Below are 25,023 nucleotides of genomic sequence, written 5' to 3'. Positions count from 1 at the left end.
CCCTTGAACACACAGACGTTCTCCCCTCCGTTGACCTGCTGCAGCACCTTCAGTTCCTCCTGAGTGACCTTCAACCCCGACCCCCGGCGACCTTGACCCAGGTAGGTCATTGTCACAGTGACGTTGGATTTCTTCGCCTCTCTTTGCGCCTTTAGGAGACTCTGACGTGACGAGAGGAGGAAGGTGTGAGATTCACAACACGTTCATGCTCACGTGGACGTACGTTGGTTCATTATGTTCAGATTACCTGTTTTTTAGGGAGACCTCCTGTTCTCTGGGAGGCGACTGAAGAGAAGGATCCTCGTCGCTTGTCGTACAGGTACGGACAGGACTGACTCAGAGCTCCTCTCATCGAGGTCAGATTAGAAGACTTCTTCCTGATGTCTGGCAGGTAAACGTCATCTTTAGCAGCTCTCTCAGAACGAGGTGTTGACTCGTTCAGCTACGATCAAAGGAAGGAAACCATCTTAGAACAGAAGCGTGTTTGGGATTTCTGAGAACACGGTGGCTTTCAGCTGCTCAGAACCAGACTGTGCAGAAAGATGGACGACAGGATGCAGTCAGATTCATGATGATTTATGACCTATAATGTTGATTAGTTTGTTTGTGAGCAGGATTGTGTAGAAAACATTGAACAGATAATCATGAAACTTAATGGAAGGACAGGATTTGGCACTAGAAAGAAGCTGTTCAAGTTTAGCACAGATCTGAACAAAGCGCTGGAATTTTCACAAATTTCTCAATAACTCATATAATTGATTAAAAACAAGCATGAACTCTATGAGTTTGTGCAATTTGGTGCAGCTTCATCAATTCTGATATGATCTCAACTGAGTGTCATTCTAGTTTATGTGCTGGCATGTGTGTAAATACAGTAAGTTGTCTACATTTTGTGTTTTGTGTCGTTCAGAAAACATAAAACTCTTATCAAATATTTAGTTCTCCTGTTTCTCATTTGCATTTTAATAAAAAACAACTCTGATTGTGAGAGTGTTTCTGTCATGAATATTTAATCACTTGCAAAAGTATGAAGGGAAAAGCCATATCTGTTATAAGATTTTGAATAAACAGGTTATTTTATTTCATGTATTGTTGGTGACACATGTACCCGGATGATAAAAATCCGCTCAGTGTCTGATTTGAATATCGCAGCTCTACATCAGATCCAGAGCGTCTCTAATTCTATTGAACATGAAATGCTCATCGCTCACTTTGTAGATCTCCACAGTGTCGGGATTCTCCAGCAGCAGGAGTTTGCTCCTCCCTCGGATCAGGCTGGCGATGGAGTGGATCATCTTAGCGTCACGACCGGGCTGAACTGGGATCTGTTCAAAAGGAGAAATCAGATCAGAGCGTTCAGATGTGCAGAGAATAATATACTCAGCTGTTCAGTGTTTTCTAACAGCAATTAGACAACGATGAATAAAGCATGTGAAGCTGAGAGTCACTGAGACCTGAGGATTAGACTCTTACTGGAGTGTCTCTGTCTCCTCCTCCTCCTCCTCCTCCTTTATACAGGAGATCCTGAAGAAGAGTCCTGCTGCTGTTTCTCCTGATTCTCCTCATCGACTCCCTCTGATACGACTCCATCTTTAACTGAAGCATAAATAACACAAACAGCAACGTGAACAAACATCCCTCTTTAAAATACTCTTCACGTCTACATTTCAGGATTTTAGTCAATACTTTCATGATTTAGTGATTCAGTCATTTTTTTCTTATGCAGCAAAACCCAACTTCATAACAACATAATTATCATTTTCACTCCTGAGATCTATAAAACAATGGTTATCGAACATTCAAGCATGTCCTTGTGTGAAGTATCTAGTGGTGGTTTGGTTATATCATTGTTTTATTAATTATTCTTTCTCAATTTCTGTGTATTTGTGTTTGTAATCTACAGCTTTTGCTTAATATGTCTGTGTCTTTATATGTCTGACTCCAAATGCATACGACGACAGCGTTATGATATTTTGGCTTCATTTCTGGACAGTGGGTAAAAGGTGTTGTCCATCTTTATATACTTATGTCTATGGTCGTGCAAATTTAAACCAGGCTAGGTAAATCCATCCGCCTCTAGTCTTTATGCTAAGCTAAGCTAATCACCTCCTGGCTCTATAGCTTCTTCCTGATGAGCCACAGTATCAAGCTTTGAAATAGATGTGCAGAAAATACAAGTAACAGCCATTTCCATTTTTTTTTTACATCTGCAATCACTTAGATATTATGTAATTATTACTGAGCTGTAATGAAGAGGGCATGAAAAGTTAGAGGAGTGAGAAGTTGTGTGTCTGTGTGATTTGAGGATCTGTGATATCATTCAGTCTGGTTCGGTCGATCCTGAGATGAGAGAGCATTTCGTTTAAAAATGAATTGACACTTCCTCTTCTCATTGGAGTAGTTCAGACCCCTGTGGTTCTGCAGCTCAATGAACAGCATCCAAAAAACAGCCTTGCTTGGAGCTTTGATCAACGCTGCAACAAAAAACTGTCTGCACCAGAGAAATCTAAATTAAGATCAGACCCATCTTTTATTTTTTCCACTGCACGTTAACAAGCCTCCGTTGTTTCAGCCTGTTACAGCATCTGTAACCTAATCGCTGCGTCTGCGCCCGGCGTCATCTGCCCGGCGAGGAGGCAGCAGGCAGCCATCTCCTGAGATTAGCTGCCCTGTGTACAGTATGCATGAGTGCACCTCAGCCTCAGATGGTAAATAGGACATATATGAGTGGTGCTTCTTTATTGTCAGTCCAGCGTACTCTCTTGAATGTCGGTGTAAGTGACCTAGTTTGGTTTTTGTTTTCCAGAGTCGACTTCATGTTTTAAGAGAAGAAAGAAAAAAAATGTAACATCAGTAGTGGAGGAAACCAAAAAGTAGATTGATGTAGTTTCTTATGTGTTTAACATAAGATCCCGAGGCTGTAAATCGATCACATCGTCTCTTTTGATGAGATAGTAAATAATCTTAAAACTTTGTAACTTTGGACCAATCCAGCATTAAGTAGTTTTCTGCATATTCCTGCCACTGACAGACAAAGAAACTCACTTACTACACATTTACAAAGGTTTTAAAACACATTTAAGTTCTGTTCCAGCTAAATTTATAAACATTCTATCCTGGGGAGCTTTTCTTCTTCATTTACATGGAATACAAATGTCAAGTTAATACAGTGGAGAGGAAAGAGTTTTAAAGTAACAGAAAATTCATTTAAAAAAAGTTACTTTCAGTTACAAATTCCGCAACTTTCGAATTAAGTACAAATAATTGACTTGGTAACTCTCCACCAATGTTCCTTTCTTCCTCATCTTAAGTAAATTCTTGCAAATTAGCGAAGTTTATTTCAAACTTTCTCAACTGTACAGATCAAATTTGACTGAGTTTTGCTCATTAACTCTTTTTAATCTATAATAAGAAGTTTAAACTTCCTCCCATCATAGGACAGAGCTTACCTTCAGACTCGTCCTGATACGGAGTTGAATGTTTTCACCAGGTGACCTGATACCTGCTCAGCTGTTGATCTCCTGTTCTCTGCTCTCTCTCTCTCTCTCTCTCTCTCTCTCTCTCTCTCTCTCTCTCTCTCTCTCTCTCTCTCTCTCTCTCTCACATGTCGTTGACACCTGAGCGGCCGACACCTTTGGCACCCGGCTCTCCCCCCACCGCCCTACACTAGTCCCTCATCAATCTTTAATCATCTCTGACCTTCACTCAATGCTCTCTGACCACATGTTCTGTCACTTTTGAGGCTCATGTCCTGACATTTTAAATTAAGTTGTTGGTTTATCGGAGAGATTTTGTCCAAAACACACAGGCCGGATGGGACATGGGCCAGGAAGGAATGCATTGTGTTTTTATTACTTTTCTTTAACATTGCAAGATTGAGCCCTTAGTGGATGTTCTCAACTGAGTGTCACTATAGTTCAAGTATGATGCCAACATTTTAAATTATGAATCCACAGCTAATTTTAATACAAGGCAGGGTTTATAACTTAATCAGCATCCAGCCACCAGGTGGCGATGGATCCGTTTGGCTTCACTTTTGGGAAACTGAGATGTCGTCCATCTTCATAAACAGTCTATGGTTCATATGGGCACAGGAGAGTAAAAAGAAGAAGAAGAAGAAGAAGAAGAAGAAGAAGAAGAAGAATGCTCATTCATGAGCAGTGAACACACATCTGGAGCAGTCAGCTGCTGCAGTTGGGGGATTAGCTGCCTTGCTCAAGGGCATGTCAGCCATGCATATTGAGTGAGGGGAGCAGATTCATTCCAGCTGCACACATCTCTCCCTGCTGAACCTTGAGACCTTTCATCTCATGTTATCCTCTGATATGTTGGACGTCATCTCATTTATTCATTGAGAAAAGCCCGACGTGCTCTTCATCAAAGTTCCACCATTAAACATGTAAACACTAAGTGCCGGCTGCTGAAGGTTTATAAATAGACACTAACTCTGTTGATCATATCCCTCAGACTGCACAGGCCTGGTCGTCATATGATGTTATTGTTATGTAACCGACCTTTTCCTGCTGTCGGTCCATAAAGAGCAGCTCGTTGTCACTTCATCTCTCCTCTGTGAGCTCTCTGAACAGTCGTACTGTGTGCACGCCTCGGTTCTCTCACAGAGCCGGACCTGCCGAGCGCCGCTGCAGGCCAACGGGCTCCGTCTGCATACTGGATCCATTACATCCAAAGAGCTGATAGGGGGTCTGAGTGTATTTGGCTTGGCAGTGCAGCATTTGCTTCCTGCCATATCCACTGAGCCAATGTGTCAGTTCATTGTGGGCTCGCCGCACACCTCCGCCCTCCGGCGTCCATGATGGGATGAAGGATGTGAGCGGGATGATTTGTCATTTTTCCTCTGCTCAGCATCTTGAGATTTGTAAAGTCCTCAATGATCACAGTGGAAATGCAAATTTGCCGCAGCGAATGTTTAGAATTGATTGTTGAAGTTGGCGTTCAAACTCTGTTTCTAAGCCATATGTTACTGGGCCTTACAGACAGCTTATATAATATCCTGCTCTGGGGGGACAGTAAAGATTACCCACAATTCATCTTGCTTCTCATTGTAAGAACCAAAGAGGCAGAATACATTTAATTTCCTCCTATTCTTCCTACTTTATGATTTAGTAACCAATATAAAGCAGCCGGGGCTTAAAGCTGTCCTGAACGTTCAGATGTGGTCGAGTTTCTCTTTGTCCTCCTGCTCCTTCGATAGATGAGACGGCCTCCGTGGTATTTACAGAAGGTCAGAGAAGAAAACACAGCAGCCGTGGCTTTGTGATCAGTTTGAGCGGAAGAAAACTTTCAAACATTTATCAAACTATTTCAATTATTATTATTCGCAGCTTAAAAAATAAGTGACAACTGGCTTTATGCAGTATGATAGATAATGAACTGAAAATGGGCTGAAACATTCATTTTTCTATGAGTATGTCTTGTTATCTTGTAATCAGTGCTCTTATAGTCATTATCCTCTTTAGGTATAAGTAGTATAAGTATAAAATTAGTAAAAAGTTATACCCACCGTTGCACTTTGCTTTTAAAGTATTAAAAGTAAAAGTTGTGCTGCCTTTTCCCTAAGGGAACGTTCTAGTCTTGGCCTCTTCCGAATCCACTTGTTTATTAGTGATGCTCCTGCTGCAGGAGGCGGGTCTTCTGTTACCTGTCGGCTCTGATTGGCTCAGTGACTCTTATTAAAAACAATGTCAACATGTAACTCAATGCATTTAAAAACGGGAATAGTTTCACTGGGAAGCTTCCAAGACCAGGAATTAGTAAGGTTTAACACAAAGTACATACACATAGTTCAGAGTTTAAAGAAACTACATATCATATATGCATTTAAAACACCAGTTTAGCTCTGAATAAATTATAATACACTTTTGTTTATATGTAGCACTTCTCTTATCAATGTTACAAAGTGCTTTAGAAGGAAGAAATAATTAACTATTATATATCATCCAAAGGTCTGCAAAACTAGTAATTCATAATAAAAGTGATTACTTCTAATGACTCAGACTGTTGTTTAACATCTATATGAGATCTTTAGATTTGATATGAAGCTGTGATGTGTGGTTAACCCCTGTGAGCTCAGCCAGGTTTGCACGATGAAGCAATAAACCAAACTTCCCTCATTCATCCATCATGATGTTGTGGTGACGCACGGGCCTCTGTGAATAACACACAAGGATTCTGTGTGAGTTATTAATCATAATTAATAAACCGATCAGCGACTGTTTACGGAGCAACTTCAGCTCCTCCATCTTCCTCAGACTCAACAGTCTCACGTTTCTCTCTCCTTCTCGTGCCGGGTGGCGTTTGACATCCAATCTATTATTCAGAGGTTGATTGGAAACATCACCAAGTCCAGAATGTAATAGTGGATGCATTGACAGAGCCAAACTGATCCCAGCTGCCAGGTGTCCTCCTGCTTCTTGTAATGGGGTTGTTTCACCACTTGAGGGCGCAAGCAGACCGGGCCAGTGCTCCTCTGCTCTGTCGTGTTGCCTCGGTGCTGGGAGCAGAGTGCTCTGGCACTTTGTCTTGAAACTCTCCCAGTGCTCGTGTTGTTCCTCTGTGGCCAATTACCTCGCTCGTCCTGAAGTGCTGCATCATCTGATCCTGCTGTCAGACAAGCTGCGGCCACTCAGGCTTCTAATTAACTGGAGTTTCCACTGAACCCGCAGCACACGATCCGTCTGAGACGCAGCACTTTGGTCCCTGCACAGTCGCAGCACATGGCACAAGGGGGATTATCTTCTTTAAAAACTGGCGGATGCTTATTTCACACTGATTTCACATGAGAGGAATTGAACCCAACATGCAAAGTGCCACCTGATCCAGATCTGCACCCAAATCGAGTGGCCTCTTCCTTGACCCATACCACATCCTTCTACCATGATTTAGGTTAATCCGTCCAGTAGTTGACAAATTTGCAAACAAATGCTGAAGACAACATAACAGCGGAGGTAACAACTGGCAAACACTACTCTAACTGCTTCACTGTCCCCATCCGACAAAGCCATCTTCCCCTGGATGGATTTTAACTGCTCCACTATGTTCAGCAACACATAATTATCAAGATTAATTAAGAATATCGGCTTATTTCCCTATTTCTGCACAAATAGAGCGAACTTCAACGACTAATGGCCTGTATTTGTCTTTATTTCCCAAAGATGCACAACTACAGTGTATTTCTCAATTGCAGCTGTTTCTCTTTTTCTCCTCTGGCCCCAATATGAAGTCGGCAAGGGTACAACGTGCAGATAATCACATTTATTATGGATGTGCTGTGAAAAATCACATCAAAATTTTCATCTTTTCTTTACCCTCTGTGTCACCAATCCCCATGTTTCTGTGTTTTTAATCAGTTAACTTTTAGTGTGTGTGTGTGTGTGTGTCTTTCCCTACTTGTACTTATATTTTAAACCAATTTAATTCATTGCTCATCTTGTCCCGAAACAAATACAATTCGTATCATATCTCATAACTTTTATAATATTTCTTCATGGGGGGGTCTCAGGATTAGTGTCACATTAAAGGGACCTTGTGAGAAACCATCTCAAGGTAACAGCATCCTTGTACACTTACAGTGAACGTGGCCCGTCCCATCTGTGCAGAGCAGCAGGGGAGCAGGAGCCGCCTCCAGCTGGAGCCCGGTGGAGCCATGTGTTAATCTGGCTCCTTCTGCACAGAACCGGCTGGTGAGGGCCCGGCTCCAGAGAGAGAGAGAGAGAAACAAGCAGCAGCCTTGATTATGACTGAGCTCCGTGATTCTGCTCATCGTGTCCATTAGACATGAGTGATGACCGAGAGCAGGAGTCTTAAGCTTTCTGTCCACAGTGTGTGAAGCTGCTGTGTCAGAACCAAACTGTGAACCCCCCCCCCCCCCCCCCCCCCGCTGGTGTTTGTGTGGCCACTCACTGCCATGACACATTGTTTGTGTATTTGTTTTAACACAACAACAGAGCTTCTGCTTTAACTGCTTGAGTTGTAATCGTCCATCTCTCCTGCTCACTGAGGATCAGAGCTGCAGCCTGAGAGAGTTCAAGGCTTTTAATTGATATTGAGGTTGGATTTTGGAAGTGTCCTGTCGAGCTGCAGAGATTTTAGAGTCTCAAGCTCTCGTGTTTTTTAATTTAGCTCGAGCAAGTGTGAGTTTTATGGTTCCTTGTTTAGCTCAGTCTTCATCCTTCAGTGTCACTTCCTTAGAATCCACAATTAAAGATTAGATATTTCACTTTCTACCTCTATGCTGTCGATGCAACGTTGTTTGTGGCTTTTCTTAGAAGGAAAAACTGAGTCATGATCTCCTGCTTTTTAATTATATTATTTTAGGGACAAATAGGAAACAGGGATAGAGAGCACGGTCATAGTTTTATGATATAGTAGAACCGTGTGATGCATTTTCCTCTCATCCCTCATTACTCCCCTGTGTGAAGTAACGTAAAGGCAGCACTTGCAGTTTTAGGGCGTTGTGTGGGCTGGATGCAGGGCTCCTCTGAGACCGCTCTGGGAAGTCTGTGATGATGTGAATGTGATTACTGAGCTGCTAATGGACGCCTGCCTCTGCTTTGCTGTGCAGCTTTCGAGCTGCCCACACTCAGGCTGTCTGTTGTGGGTTCTGACGACGGCTGCTTGTCGATGGATTAGCCACGACGTGATTATAAACGTATTAAAAATTCCCCAGCGTTGAAAAAATTGAAATGCAAATGCAGAAGACAGACTCCAGAGTGTTTGTGATATTTTAATGAAGTTCGTGAGAGAAACGAGTCAGAATGTGGATTTTAAATATGATAGTTGATCTGTGCGCAACTTCATCACTATGTTTAACTTGCAGAGGTTAAAAGAAAAGGCAAAGTAATGTACGCGACCTGTTCATGCTGCTTGTAGCTGAGAGAACTCCATTGATTTAAGATAGATTAAGATTAAGATGCATTTAATCGTCCCAAACACATGCACAGACATGCAAAGGCACACTCATGCAGGTAGGGAAATTTAATCTCTGCTTTTGACCCATCTGGTGCAGGACACACAGAGCAGTGAGCGACCATGTACGGCGCTCGGGGAGCAGATGTTGGGGGAGTAAGGTGCCTTGCTCAGGGGCACTAGACAGGGTAGAGAGACTCTTGGATTTTTGGACAGATATATCCAGGTTCGTCTTTTGTTGTCTCTCCGTGGAGTCGAACCAGAGACGAACCAGAGACCTTCTCTGCCCATAGTCCAAGTTTCTGCCACTAGACCACCACCTCTCCCTGCACTGCTATATATCACTGTCAAACGATTTGATGGAAGGTTTAATAAAGAGGATTCAAGTTGATGCAGCAGCAGAACTTTTATTCCATGCATCCTCCCTTCCTTCTGTTTCCCGTTACCCACCCTCTAATCTCTATTTAACAGATTCCTCGTGTGAATATGCAGAATGTTGTCGAGGGACGAGAGTTCTGGGGCCTGAAGCCTCCTGGTTTCTGCTTTGACCGATCACGTTGGAGCGGAGAGCTTTGGTTGCCCGCAGGGAATCAGTCCTTGTCGAGAATGAAAGTGGCGGAACACATTGAGCAAAATGCACTGGCTGTGGCTCTGGGCTTTTTTTATGTGTCAGGTACAGCTGTGAATAGAGATGAGCCAAAAATGTCACTGTTTGTGTTGAGAAACAATCGACGTGTGATCAAAGAAACGAGTCAGCGAACAAAGACCCAGATTTCCTTTGTCTACTCAATGCCTCCAAAATATTGGCCAGTGACGACAGAGGCTAATTGGTCGTTGGTGTTTCAGTAGAGGCGACTAATTTATCTTTAAATGTCCATCAAGCTGAGATTTACAGAAGTCTGGTAAATTCAATAACCACAATCCTCAGCTTTCAAGCAAACCTGGTCAGAGTCGCTTAAATAAAAATAAAAATAAACATTTGGTTCAACTGACTGACACTGACTCTCATTCGAGTACTGCACAACTTCTTATTGGCAAACACAATCACACACTGAAGTTTGTATTGCCTTTTGTGTATGACCTTCTTTTTGGTGTATTTTAGATCTGAGCCTGTGACAAACATCTTAATCCTGCCTGTAAGTGTTTTTTAAACTCTCCGTCCAAAATGTCAAGGACGCATCGCTGCACTTCTCTCTCCACGCTCTCCGGCCTCCGAGCCTCAGGATCATCTGTCAAACATATCACCGAGTGAGGCGGCCCAGCTGCTGACTGTATCGTGGCTCCTCTTCCTTCACCTTCACATCTCTTTCTCCTCATCTGGATTTTTGTGTCAACTGCATGCAGCTCCTTTTTCTTTCTTTTTTTTTACAAGCTCGAGGAGAATGTGACGAGGTCGTTCTAGGTCGACGGGGTCAAGGTCACCGAACGGGCTCACTAGACTGTTTAACTGGATTGAGTTGATTGACATGATTTTAGATATCATGTGCGTATGAAGCTGAATCACTGGTGGAGAGTTTATTTTTTTTCCCTCTCTATCCTCTTAAGGTTTCAATAAGTGTAACTTAAGCTCAACATATGACCACGCAATATATTATACTAATTTATAAATTAATTTTGTAAAAGATAAATATCACTATAGTCGTCCCATGTACCTGTGATCGCGAAAGTTGTGTCCTCAGCCTTCGGAATATTCTCAGTACAGATTTGGTTTTGCAGTATAGTTTAAAACCTTTAAAATAAAAACAGTAACAGGATGTAGTTGTACCATGAACATTGCACTTTTGACCATTTTCGTGTGACTTCCTCTTTTCACATTTTTTCTTTTATTAGATATATTTATTTTGCATCGACACTTTCATTTCATTTCTGTGAAGCACCCTGTGACTTTGGGAGAGAAAATTACTTTATTAAATAAACTGCACTTACTTACTTACAGAATGGAATACAAGTGAGGAAGTGTGCAAATTCAAAAAGGACACATTCACATTAGCTGGGTTATAAAACATACATTAAAGCTCAGTAGAGGAAGAAAAAATTGCCTGGAGTGATGTAACCTCCATAATGGCTTTTCCCTGCCTCAAACCTTTTTGTGGCTGTGCTACAAATTACTGAGACTCTACATTTTCCATTTCCTGTAATAAAAATTCATGTCAGATTTTTTCATTTTAAAGAGGGAATCCATTTGGCTGATCTGTTCTTCAGCATCAGCTAAATCTTACCCGGCAACACAAACACCCAACCAGCCTCGAGGTTCCACCACTAGTGCAACAAGGGAACATCTTCTCCTTGTGTGTGTCTGTGTGTGTGTGTGTGTGGGGGGGGGGGGGGGTGACGTGATGAGGATCACTTACTTGGGTGCGGTGCAGCACGTCACATTGTTGTGACATGTGTCAGGCAGGAAGTCCCCAGAGACAGCTGCAGGTGGGGTCATGTGTCAAGTGGCGGCTCTGAGAGGACCTGTGGCGTGTGAGAGGACGAATTCTTCCCTCGTGACCGACGCTCTGTTCTGTAAATCACGTCTGCAGCAGAAGACAGAGAGTCAGTTTCCCAGAGGCCGAAGTGATGAGTCTCTCACAGACACATTTGTGCACGAGTCAAATTTCTGAGGGATCGTAAAGAAACACACACAGAGAATTTATGAATTATTTCTTGTCAATCAAATGAGAACATTTGTAGAAACCTTCGCCAAGGCTCACTGGTCCCCTTATGAAAACACATTTAAATCCATTAAAGACAGATTTTTATTTAGACCTGCACCAAATTGCACACAGTCGTAAATATCAGTACCCCCAATGTGCCTGATTAGTTTGATGAGGATCCAGTTATTATTCTCTGAGAAATCAATAAAGATTCACACCAATCAGCATCTTTCCTGACCGATGGTCCTGGTAAACAACGTTTGTTTCACATAATAAACAAATTTGCAGAACTGTTATGTAAATAAATCTATGTTTATTTTCTATATTATTGTCAAGCTGCATATTTAGTTGTATTTGTTTTTTTTAATATTTTTAAGTATTTATATTTAAAAATGTGATGCTTAACTGTAGAATATCAAACCTCATTGACCTTTTTTTGTCTTGAAGGTTTTATAATGTCCTCTTTTGTGATATAATTATTACTATTTTAGGTTTTTACTCCCTAATATCAGTGACAGGCATCTTCCCCTATAAATCAGTTCAACTGTATATTTCAGGGTGTGTTGGTATTCACCAGCTGTTAACAAGAAATAGATCTGATGCATCTGCTCCATAAATCATTAAAACAACCGTCATCTATTTCTAGAAGTTAAATTTATTAGAGGAATTTAAAAGGGCAATTATGAAGCTGTTAAACAATAAATGAAAAGTAGTGTTTGAAGATAAATGTTTGAATCTTTGCATCCAGACTTCAGTTGTCACTTATTTCACTGGTTATTGGAACCAGCTGTAGAAATGTCTGTTACTCTCCACCACTGGCCCCTGTTCACTCTACACAGTATATTTGGCCTCTTGTGTCACTTTTGATTTATTACTTACATTAGAACGACTATTTTACTTTACTTTACTCTCTCTTCACTTGCTGCTCAGTTCCTTTGTTTTTCAATGCCCACTCTATCTAGGGATGCCAAAATGATTCCAGATCATGACAGACTCCATTACTTACTTTGGTTTCTGAGTCTTAGTAGTTTTATATTACAGATCTCGACAACTGCTTCCAACTGTTTCGACTCTTCACATGAATAACCTGTTCATGGTCCAGAAGACAGCCAGCAGGCTTCATTTTTTTCATCCTCACATTCTTCAATAAACCCTTGACCTCCTGAAAATGTGTGATTTAACAGGCAAATGGAACAAGTGGCCCCAGGCGGCGGCTCCGGCCGAGCTGTCAAGGTCACAAAGGGCCCGAATGAGAGCGGGTAGCCGGCGCTGGGTCTCACACTCAATCCTGACTCTGAGGGTGTTTGAGGACATTTCATGGGAACAAACTTTAATCATCACAGTGGAGCCTCAGGGGGAAACTCATTTACATCTGACTTTATACTGCAACACCTCAGAGCTGTTGGATTTAGTCTGAAGGCCCTGTGCTCCTGTTCTGCTCCACCTGGTCTGTCTGTCTATCTATCTATCTATCTATCTATCTATCTATCTATCTATCTATCTATCTATCTATCTATCTATCTATCTATCCATCTATCCATCTATCCATCCATCCATCTATCTATCTATCTATCTATCTATCCATCTATCCATCCATCTATCTATCTATCTATCTATCTATCTATCTATCTATCCATGCATTGGACGGTTTCTGTTGGTCAGAGATATAAATACAGACGTTCTGAAGCAGAAGAATCGTCAGAGGCAGTGTCAGAGGAATGAAGGAATGGAGGAATGAAAGAAGGGATGGAATGGATGGAATGGATGAGTGATTTTGGGGAAGGGGGCTGACAGGGACAGGTCAGACAGAAATGGAAACCTGGACCCTGTGGTGAAAAGGTGAAGTCACATCCTCAGTATAACAGCAGGGAAACCCCTTTACCTAAAAAGCACAAGGAGAAGGACTTTATTGAAAAACATTTGCTGATGTGTTTAAAATCGTTACGATAAAGTAAAAGTTCATTCTTTACCTAACCCCAACTAAAGGTCTGGAGCTTTTCTGGAGCTTTAACCATATCTAATTGTCTTCATCACAATCTTTCTGGTGCTGATAAAAAATCCTAGACTGATATTCACGTACAATGAAATCTAAAAACATAGACACATGCACCCACATAGGTAAATACATTACATATTCATACATACAAATTGCAGATGATCACTGAAAAGAATCCAAATAGCCTAAAAGTATTCAAAGTTAATAACAGTGTAAAATAAGAGTCAAATCATAGAGTTGTACCTTTTGTTTCTCGTGTTGGTTCAGAGTTTGAGTGGCAGGTGACTCATTTTGTACATTGTCATAAAGGGAGGAAGGACGGCCAACTCTTCTTGACCCACCGTGACGAATGGCGTCCTTCGCCTGTTCTAAATTCACACCAGTGACTCAGAGGTCACTGACGGCGTCTGAGCCTAAACTGGACAGTCACACCTCCAATGGTTCGGACGCTCCTCGTGTCGGAGGAGTCTCTGGTTTCAGGCTGAGGAGACGTTGGGATGAATCACTGAATGACAACGTTTTGGGTGTGTGTGTGTGGGGGGGGGGGGGGGGTATGATGTCAGAGCAGAACACTGAGCGAGTTGGGAGCAGAGCAGCTGTGAGACGTGAGCCCCCGCTCACAGGAAGGTGCTGCACTGAGGCTGAAGCTCAGATCTTTGTCTTTGACTCTGAGACGAGTGCAGATGAAACATGGGATTGTACAATGAACAAGGGTAAGAACCCAAATCTTCTGTCTGCTGTTACAGAACATTTAACAAAGGGAAATGTTGACTTGAGGCTTGGTTTGCATAATTTAAATCAATAAATCCAATTTATACTTTTTTTTAAGTAAATCCTGATTCATGATAAGATATATAAATAATACGTTGTGAATAAAGCTAAAATTAAACATATAGTGAACATGAGAAATTCAGCTGTAAGGAGAGCAATGACTGAGATACATGTCTACAACTTGCTGTTTTCAATTAAAACATTTTTTTTTGTCTGTGTGTTGCAGAGAGGCCCTGGAGTCTCCGGAGCCCCAGCACATGCAGATAACTGAGAGTAAGGGAGGGCCCCCCCAACAGGGCCACAGGTCTAACCCCCTCCACAGTCGCCCGAGCAAAACTCCGCCCAAAGACGTCTCGGATAATGTGATGTTCATGGGTGAGTTCGCTTTATGGTGCAACATGAGATCTAACATTATAATGAATGACTTTAAAACATTAGAAACTAAAACAGAAGCAGGAACCATTTCAATATAAATGTTCAAATGATTTCAAAGAGGCCCTCGTCAGTTATGAATCTTTTCAATGCAGAATGTGGATAAGTGATAGTTCTACTGGTGTTCTTCTTCAGTCTCCCTGTAGCTTCATAAACAGATCTGATCACATCATTCTCTGAGTTCGGATTAAATTTACAGAAATGGGTTAGGGTAAGGGTTAATACATGAAATGAATATTTAAAAACGAGAATTAAAAATGTGAAAGCAACAATGCGGTTTTAAGGTTTTTACTTTAATATTTTTTTCTACCTTTCAGTCGACTTTCCATCTTATTAGGTTTCTTATAATTTCGAGCTCACCTCCATCACACCTCGTCTTCATAGGATCAGTCAGAGAAGTCAGATAATCTTGGATTTATGCCTGAATTTGCCTCCTCAACTGTTTCTCATGCATTTAGAGAATCAGAAAGATAAAGGTATGATTCTGCAAAAGAAAGCGATTTACCTGGTGTTGGCCACAAGTAGATGTAAAAGATGTGTTGATTAATAAACGTCATGAAGTAATGTGTGCCCTGTTTTGTTCTGGTAGTCGGGGGATGGACCCAGGAGGATCCGTCCTGCCTGGTGGAGCAGTTCTGTCCCGAGTACAACGAGTGGAGATCAGCAGCACGTATGGTGAACAGCCGTGGATCTGTGGCTGTGTGCTCCCTGGAAGGAAAGATCTACGCTGTGGGTGGAGAAGATAAAATCAGATGTCACAGCAGTGTGGAGAGGTGAGAGACACTTCAGCTTCAAACACATCTTTCACTCACATTTCTGTGACTTAGTTTGGTAAATAATTCTTACTCACACTTCAGAATAACATTTCATTATCACCGTAAGCTTTTCAAGGCTGTAAGAACGTTGCATCATCATGTTTTCCTCTTTTTGTCCCATGCTCTTTTGAATTTCACGTCCCAGTTGAATTCAAACATCAAACTGCTGAGTCTCTGTGTTGTTGTAATTGGAAATCGTTTATTTTGGTCTATGTTTATTTCCTGGTATAAGCTGATTCACGTAATTATCTATTCCTGTGCTTCACACTTTTTTCCACAGTCATGGGTAACTGGTGATGGTTTGAAATACCAATCAGCTATTGATTAGTTACATAAGAGCTGCTTGGATCTGACTGCATCCATCTGTGGAGGAGGAAGTCATGTAAACAGCAACACAACAGAACATAGAACATAAAGGGCACAAAACACATAGATCAGATTTACAAAGCCAAAAAGGTTGCAGCTGTATCCATCCATCATCTTGACCATTTAAAATTTGAGCGTTTGGACCCTGGAGACAAACTCATATTCACACCAAGAGTCACTCGTGAACCGAACCTCAAACTGCCTGTGTATGCCCTGTGGGAAGAAGCTGGAGAACCCGGAGAACCTGGAGAACCTGGAGAACCCACACAAGGGGAGCACAGGCAAAATCTTGTAGTTGTAGGTTACTGTAACATCATTCTCCCGTCTAAGGAATCTTAAGGAATTAAAATTACAGATATGTTCAGTTTACACAGAGGAAAACGATGAGAGGCATTTCTGATCAGATCAGCTGAATTTTCACAGGATCCTAAAAACGAGTTCCAATGTCAATGTCTGTATTCATGCAGTTTTTAACCTGTATGTGAAAGATTTAGTAACTTTGCATTTTTCATTATTATTATCCATATTATTCTGTACTCTTTAAAATATGGGTCATATGCATTAAATTCACAAGAGGTAGGAGAAATCCCTTTTTATTTGTTGTTGTAGTTCATAGCTTTGAACACTAGAGGTCAGCATCAAAACAGAAATAAGATGTAGACCTTTTGACGTTCCAACTCCATCATTGTATTTATGAGCAATGCCCAAACTACTGAATCCTCATTTTACAGGATTTCTACAGAGACACACCCACACTCCCGTTGCCAGTACTCCCACTTCCTCTCGTCCTCTTTATCTGACGTCTCAGAGGAACTGGCTCTGGCCCCAGTTCCCACAGTCACTCTAACCAGTTCACCCCTTGATGATCGTCCCCGGCTGGCAGCAGACACTGACCTGAAGTTAAGGGTCTGAACCAGCCAGCTGTCATTTGGGTTACTGGAGTGCACCTATTCTCTTGTGGCATTTTAGGATGAATTTTTAAGGTGTCAGGCTGAAAAAAAGACCAATTATATAGAAGCAATCGGTTTTTTGATGTTGTTGTTGTTCCTTTTTTCATCTAATTGCCTTGAGCTGGGAGGTAAACAACGAACTTCAAGCAGTGAGGAAACATCCTGCCAGAAGTGTACACAGCTCAAATACTTTCCCTCAGTGTGAATGTTTACAGGATGTAAAACACTTGACAAACATGAGTTTTCTAAGTTTGACTTGATGCAGATTTCACCGTCCAGCAGAGCTTTGACATCCCCTCTCCTCGACCTCCCCCCCCGCAGGTACAGCCCAGACACCGACAGCTGGAGCACAGACGTAGCACCCTTGAGCAGCCCCCGCAGCGGCGTGTGTCTGGTGGCGATGGACGGATACCTGTTTGCTATTGGAGGACACGATGGCATAACGGCTATGAGCACCGTGGAGAGGTAGAATGAAACGAGTCCTGCTGAAGATCTCACAAAATGACCCGTTCCTTTTCGTGATCACTAGAAGCAGAAAGGAAAGTGTTCACGACCACTCATCCAGACTGAATGTCACTTTTAACGATCTCATAAAATGGACTGGATTTATATGGCACTTTCCCCGTTTCACCAATGACCCAGAGCGTTTAAAAGTGAAAGTCATATTTACCCATTCACACACACACACCATCTATTCACTGCGGTTTATCTATCACTCTAAATCTATACACTGCGGTTTATATATCACACACCATCTATACACACACTGCCGACACAACTATCAGAGGCAATTTTGGTTCAATATCTTGGCCAAGGACACTTTGGATTGCAGCTTAAAGGATCCAGGGATCGAACCAAAAGAAAATCTCCCAGTCAATAGTTTTCTCTTTTTGCAAAGAAGAAAAACATGTTCACAACAGAAATTCAATTTCTCCAATTCCATCCAGTTCTTTTTTCAGATGTATTTCACTTGAGGACACGTCCTTGTTTGTGTCGTACACGACAAAATACCTCCTTTAAAAAACACCCATGATAATAAAGTGGAACCAGTAGCCTGAGTCTGCTCTGTACATCTCGATGTTAATTCCCCAACACCTCACATCCCTTTGAAAGCAGTCTGACTCAGAGGAAGGGAAAAAATAAATAATGAATTTGTCTTATGCAACCACTAATGATTGACAGCCCGCTTGTCCAACTGGCCGTGCTCACCTTTGTGTCGTTGCTCCAGGTTTGATCCCCAAATGAACGCGTGGAGCAAACAGACCCCGATGCTGAGCAGACGAGCCGGAGCAGCGGCTGCCGTGCTGGACGGTCACCTGTATGTGATCGGGGGGAATGACGGAGACATGGCCCTGAGCTCAGGTGAGAGACGAGATCGGGCACAACAGACGTAAAAGTGTCAACAAATGGGAGTGGCGGTGGCCAGAAGGTCGGTGGTTCAATTCCTGGCTCTTCCAGTCCAATACGAACCCCAAATTGTGTGTGAATGGGGCTTGTTGTTTAAAACAGTTTGAGTTGTCATTAAAACTAGAGAAGCACAATATAAATACTGTCCATTTCAAGATTTTACCAAGTTCACAAATGTTCAGTTCTCAATTCGAGGTCTTAACAGTGCTGTTTTTTCTGAGTATTACCAGCTAAGGCCAAAATTTATTCAAACGAGAAAAGCTATAAAAACAGAAAAATCCAAATAATCCTCACACTTCAGACACAGGTATCAACAAACGTCTGACTAAAAGTTCCAGTGCTTCTCTAAAATCCTCAATGCAACGATATAAAGTTGAATTACATGCACTTAAATTTAATAGTCTGCCAGTGCTTGTTCAGTTTTTATGTGTTAATGTGACTTGCTAGAAGTGGCACAAATTATACAGAGCACATTATCAAAAAAAGAACCAGAAGAGGTTTCAGAAGTGCTCCACCAACAATTCCCTCACATCCAATCAAGCTGCAGCAAATGTTACACACCCACAGCAGTTGCCTAAATGTGCCTGGGTTTTCCAATCGAGATCCATGAATTATTCACTGGGAAAACTGGGAAAACAACAACCCTGGTCTCACAATGTTAAAGAAATAGACAAAAATCTCTGGGATCTGCCCCCTGATCTGGATCGATCTGGATCCACATCCTTTCACCACATTTTTAGGTGACATGTCCAACTAACAAACATACGATTAAAACAAAACAAAAGACTTATCAGCAGAGGTAGTGATAAGCCGGCAGTCACGATTATAATTTATTAATTAAAAAATTCATGCTCACAAATAGCTCAATAAGTTATTATGTTAAAAGACTTGTTCCCACCACTACTTTAACAAAAAACCTCGGGCCTTAGGTTTCACATTACAACAAGCTTGACCTTATATTTTCTGCCAGTGTCCCACACACACACGTCTAACAGCAGTTGTGAGGACATTCATTGACATAATGCATTCTCTTAAAATCGGCCCTCATAACTATAGATAGACATTGGCACACACACACACACACACACACACACACACACACACACATTCTTGTCTCCTTGACCTTGCCAAAGACAAACAAGGGTTATTTTTTGCCATCACTTGTCACTGACGACTATTTCAGTCTGTGAGAAATGCACGTCAGTAAAATTCCCACAAACTTTTTTTGTTCAAGTGCTCGGAAACATGGTTGAGAATCAGGGTATTGGTGGATCGTTTAAAAAAAGTTATTATAAATGAATTTCATTGGGATTCTGCTTTCAGACTGACTTCTCTAACTTTTTTAGTACAGCTAAAGTTGCATTAGATCAATAAATGCTGTATAGTTTTGTACATAGAGCTCTGGTTGTCTGTGAGGTACTGTTACTCATGCAGTGTATACACCTGTGTATTATACGGTATATATGGCCTCATCCGGCTCCTGCTATCCTCTAAATGTTCCCCAGTGGAGCGGTACAGTCCGGTAGATGGTACCTGGTCGATATGCGCCCACATGCGGAGTCCCAGGGAGAACGCCGGATGCACCGTGTACCTGGGACACATCTACGTGTCCGGGGGCAGAGACGAGCTCAGCCTGGAGCTGTGTGCTGCTGAGAGGCTCGACCCCGACGCCATGAGGTGGTCCCCGGTGAAATGCATGAGGAGCAAGAGGGACAGCGTGAGTAATGGCTGAGATCAGAGGTCGGGGCTCCACGCTGATTTAATATCCAGGGTATATTTACATCCAAACGACTAAAACAGGAAAGTGAGAGAGGAGAGAAGGGACTGAGGCAAGGATTTTGTTTTTGTTGGTATATTTTGAATAAGTCTGACCCGATGAGGCACAAGGTTTGCAGTTATTGTTCATTTATTTACCCTGAGGGGCACACGAGTGTCTGTAGTATCAAACATTTCATCACAATCCATTCATCCCTTATTCACTCACAGTGATGCCAGAGGAGAAACTTTTCAAGTGTCTTCCTGGATAAGTGAAAGTGAAACTTTTGCCCTGCTGGTGGCGCCAAATAAAAAATCCAGCTGAATATCAGCAGTTTCTTAAACTCTTTCAGATTGGACCAGTACAGTGAATTATCACTTCCAACCACATTGATCGATGCTTTAAGTACATGATCATACTCTGTACTAGTTTCAGTCGATAAGGAATCCCCTGGGATGGTTTGCAAAATAGTAAAATAAACAAATCTATTAAAATAAAACCACATATTGTAATGATTTAAACTAATCTGTTGATAGTTTTGTATTTTATTGTACCTGTGTTCTGTGCTTCAGATGTCCCTGGTTGTGTTCAACGGCTCCCTGCTGGCTGTGGGCGGCTCTGATGGTGTCACCAATCTGAAAACAATAGAAGTTTACAGCCATGAAACCAACACTTGGAGGTAAAACCAAAATAAAATCACTCATCAATCAAATATCACATGAAGAATTTACAGTTTCTTATAGTGTGGTTTGCAGGAAAGGTTGTGACACTTTAAAAAAGATTATGAATTATGTCAATAATGACTTAGCAATTTAGCCAGAACGTCAATTTACAGCTTTCCTACCTCAATGGAAGTAAATGAAGCCTTGTAAGTCAATGAAATATTTTTCTACACATGTCCCCACTTTAGTTGATTCCATCTGTCTGTGCAAGGAAAGTGTTGGAACTAACTGTGTCTCCAAACCCTCTGATGCACAATTAGAAAAATACTGTCCTGCAAGGAAGTGGAGCTGTAAATTGCTGTCAGAAAGTGACGAGGGAAAACAGAGAGGTCAGGGGTTCATGCTACAGAGAGATAATGACCCGGAGGAGCAGCACAGGGTTCACACTGAAACCACCATGAAGCTGGTTTAAGATTAACTATAAAGAAAGTGGAAGAAAAGCAAGAAGCACAAAACACATTTGTGGGATTTTCTGCAGCAGTGATTGACTTTCCAAAAAATGTTTTATTCCCATTGTAGGAAGATAAAGTGTGTTCGAAATGAATCCTGAATTTGATTTGATAGGATTCCATTAATCCCATCAGACCAAACCCTTATCTTTTAATCATTCAGTGCTTTATATCAGAAACGCTCAGACATTACACTTTTTAATCTTCAGAAACAACTGGAGATACTACATTCAGGATTTTAGCAACAGGTTCTGCCCCAGTTGTTTTAAAAGCAGGTTAACTAAGTCAGGCTGAGTTCAATCATAAATAATTGTTGTCTACACTTGGATTGTGAACACTTATGGTCAAGTAAAAAGTTTTAATTATTCACAAGTATTTCAATTATTTACAATATCAGTGTGAAATCATATTGGATGCAGTGTGGTGCCGAAAAGTGCTGACTCATGAAACATTTGCTTCAAAAGAAGTGTCATCCAATGTAATAGCTCTCGCTCATTAAAATGTAAATGTAACACATAGTCTAATTAATGTCGTACTTATCTTTCGGTTATGATACAGCTGTCAAATGGATTTCAAGCTTCGCAACAGAAAAAGATTAATTTGTGTAAAGGCAGTCTGCCGCTCACAGCCAGACAAATACTCAGTCACTTTGTGATTCACGCACCAAGCTGTACGTACTGTATGTATTCTATATATTATATATGCCTTCGGGCTGCTTGCTGAATCGGAGTGCTTCACTGAGTCTCGCTGTCTCCATCTGTTTTTAGACACTTTGGAAGCATGAAGAGCAAGCATCCAGGAGGCAGAGTGGCTGTTCTGTGCTGATACTCCGCAAACGCTCCTGTTACGTCAACAGGACAGAGGTGTTGGAGAGAGAGAGAGAGTCTAATGGATGTATATGCGCCGCCGGTGTCCAGGACACAATGTGAACCGGTTCCAGTGTGAAGCAGCATAATGACTGAATAATTAAAGAGTTCGGTCCAGAATGAGACGTCCCTGCATTAGCCGGAGAGCTGGCATCTACGGCTGTGCGCACCGAGGTGAAGCTTATTGTGAACTAAGAGGTTATCATTTTCTGTTGTGGGTCTTTGTTATGTATCTACATTATAAGACAGGTTTCTTTTATAGAGACGAACCAGTGGAAAATACAGTTCAGGTGTTTTCCCCCATGTGAACAGAGCAAATTTGGGATTGCAGCCTTTCAAACAAAGACTGACATTTTATTAGACAAAGATAATCAGTGTGAAATTAAGAAAAAGTGATCCTGGGGTTTAAAGACCGAGGTTCTCATTTATTTTCTCAGCCAGGGACCCACTCGTGTATATATCCCCTGGAGTAATACGATATAGCCCATTTTTTACAGTTACGTGACAGAACAAGGCAAGATATTAATGTAAATTAAGTATATTAGACATGTATTTTCACCATTCAAACACCGAGAACCCAAATATCATGATTATTTTAAATCTGTAAACTCTTCATGGACTGTCACGAACCCCTGTTTCAGAACCACATGTGTGCCAAATGTATATTTTCTATTTTATTGTATACGATACACGATTGTTTATACTATTGTGTAGTGATGAAGAGAGATGAAATGAAGATTAAAGATGGATTTATTGCAGGTTTTTGGGTGAAAGAAAGTTCAGGATTTGGATGCCAGAATGATTATTATAGGAAAGTAGTGATTTAAGCTTGGTATATTGTACAGGGAGGTTTTGAAGATGGACGACTTGGGAGGCTGTTGGAAGTGCAACCAGTGAACTAAGTGTTTTAAAGTACATAGGGATATATGGAACAGATGGGTTTTGTGTGAGATTGCTCCAGTAAGTTTGAGATATGTTTGAATATTGTATTTATTTCTTTATCTTGGAAATGCCCATCCTTACCATGTATGACACATTTGCGTGTGAATCAGTTCCTGTGACTTCCTGCCACCATACTGGAAATTACCCTGGTCTGAGACTACGCAACAAATCCTTTATCCAAAGTAAACATTCACAAAAATGGGCTTTCAATAATGGTGAAATAGAAAGACAGAGAGCAATCTGTGGGAATAAAGATCCTGGGCGAGATAAGGAGAGAAGCCGGCGAGTGAGATGTGACTGCTGGCATGGGAAAACATATAAGTAGCTTGTGTGGGCTTTACAACGATGACGCTCAGAGCTCTTCCCCCTGGAGACTCATGGTCTGAATGTGGGGAGGCTGAGCGCAAGGAACGCACACACACACAGAGCAGCGCTGAGCATCGCCGAGCAACACAGAGCTCTATCCTCCTGCGGACGCTCACACACACGAGCCGGCGGCTTCTCCCCTCCAACCGTGCCTCTGTGTGCACATCACAGCATGAATATTTATTTCAATTTGAGAGGGACAGTTAAGAGGCCAGTAGCAGAGGACAGAGCTGTTCCAGGTATGTTTGAACAGAAAAAAAAAAAGAAAAAAATATGCGTTGTCTAGTCAGTGAGATATTGTGATTTGTAGAAGTTGTCAAGACTTTGCATGCGATGTGTAACCCTCCCTTCCCTGGTGTTTGGATTTTGAGGGAATTATGTGGAAGGACGTAATAAATAACTTATGATGTAAGGGGCTGTTGCTGTCTGATTCCAGTGCAAAGCCTGTGTGCGACAGAGGCATTGTTTTGGTGACTGGTGTTAGAGTGTTACAGCAAAATGTTCCTCCACTGTTAGGTGCAGCAGGAAAGCAAAGTTACTCTTTCAAAGGCACATGACTGACACTGGAATTTCACTCTTAGACTTTGGTTATGAATCATAAGGAGTCTGCGTTTCATTCATTTCATAAAACCACCGTCACAGACGCAGAATCCTAGTTAGTTAGATAGTAGAGATATTTTCTTTCTATATTTTCTCATGCAATGTTTTTATTGGAGTCTCAACGTTGCTTTATTGTGACTGCTTGTTTTTTCACTGTGACCAATCTGCCATGGTTTATTGTGCTATGATTTTATACTGATTCTATGGCTCAAGGCTAAATTGGAGTGGTTGTAGCTTCGCTCATCATCTACTCACCACTATGCCGGTGGTGGATGCGGTGGATGAAGTGTTCGAGTCCACACAACACTTTTGGAGTCTCGGGGGGGTAAACAGCCTTGCAGCCAAATCCCATACAATCGAAGAAACTGGTGAAATGAAAACAGAAACTGCTCCTGTGGTGTCGTCCAAGTGTCCATAAGCCCTGACATTCAAATTCAACTGGAAACAGCCTCATTTACTTGATGTTTTTAGCCTAAATGTTAGTTGATACTTGATATCGTCCTAGTCCCTGCTGCCGTTCTCCCAAGAGCTGGTGAGAGCAAGAGCAGCTCTTTGGCAACTGGGGAGAGAAAAGACTTCCCCTAGTTAACTGGAGGAAACCAGCTTGGGCTGCCGTCTGCCTCGACCGGTCGGGGTGAGCGGAGAAAGATGGAGACGAGAGGAGATGGGTGGAAAAGAGGTGAAGAGAGAGAGAGGAGAGAGAGAGAAGAGAGAGAGGAGAGGTGAGAGAGAGACCAGGAACAGACTGGTTGTTATAATGAAAATAATAATAATAATTCAGTTATACTTTTAGGTGTCAGCGTTTAAATCGTAATAACGTTTAAAGCCGCACCTGACGTTACGCTTAGGCTAAAGGTAAATCGGTAATTATTCAACGAAAGGTAGTTTATTATTATTATTATTATTATTGTTACTACTACATACAGTCAATGATCAGGCTTCATTTTGAGGTAGAAGGCGAAGCTCCCTGTAGGTGAGTTCAGGTTGTGGAATAGACGCCTTCCTCCACCTCCACCTCCTC

The 25,023-nt window shown here is 41.7% G+C and overlaps 1 protein-coding gene across 1 annotated transcript in view; it reads left to right on the top strand.

Moving 5' to 3' along the window:
• Nucleotides 1-23,439: 23,439 nt before the first annotated feature.
• Nucleotides 23,440-25,023, top strand: part of LOC128437891 (potassium channel subfamily T member 1) — a 66,676-nt gene continuing 65,092 nt past the window's right edge. The window contains exon 1 of the mRNA XM_053420179.1: nt 23,440-23,641. Within this exon, the coding sequence (XP_053276154.1) occupies nt 23,575-23,641 (67 nt within the window). The 5' untranslated portion in view covers nt 23,440-23,574. The remainder of the gene's footprint in view (nt 23,642-25,023) is intronic.

This window comes from Pleuronectes platessa, chromosome 4 (assembly GCF_947347685.1).
Source record: "Pleuronectes platessa chromosome 4, fPlePla1.1, whole genome shotgun sequence".
In the NCBI taxonomy this organism is placed as follows: Eukaryota; Metazoa; Chordata; class Actinopteri; order Pleuronectiformes; family Pleuronectidae; genus Pleuronectes; species Pleuronectes platessa.
Note: the sequence above shows the minus strand (reverse complement) of the source record. Positions and strands in the feature narration are given on the sequence as shown.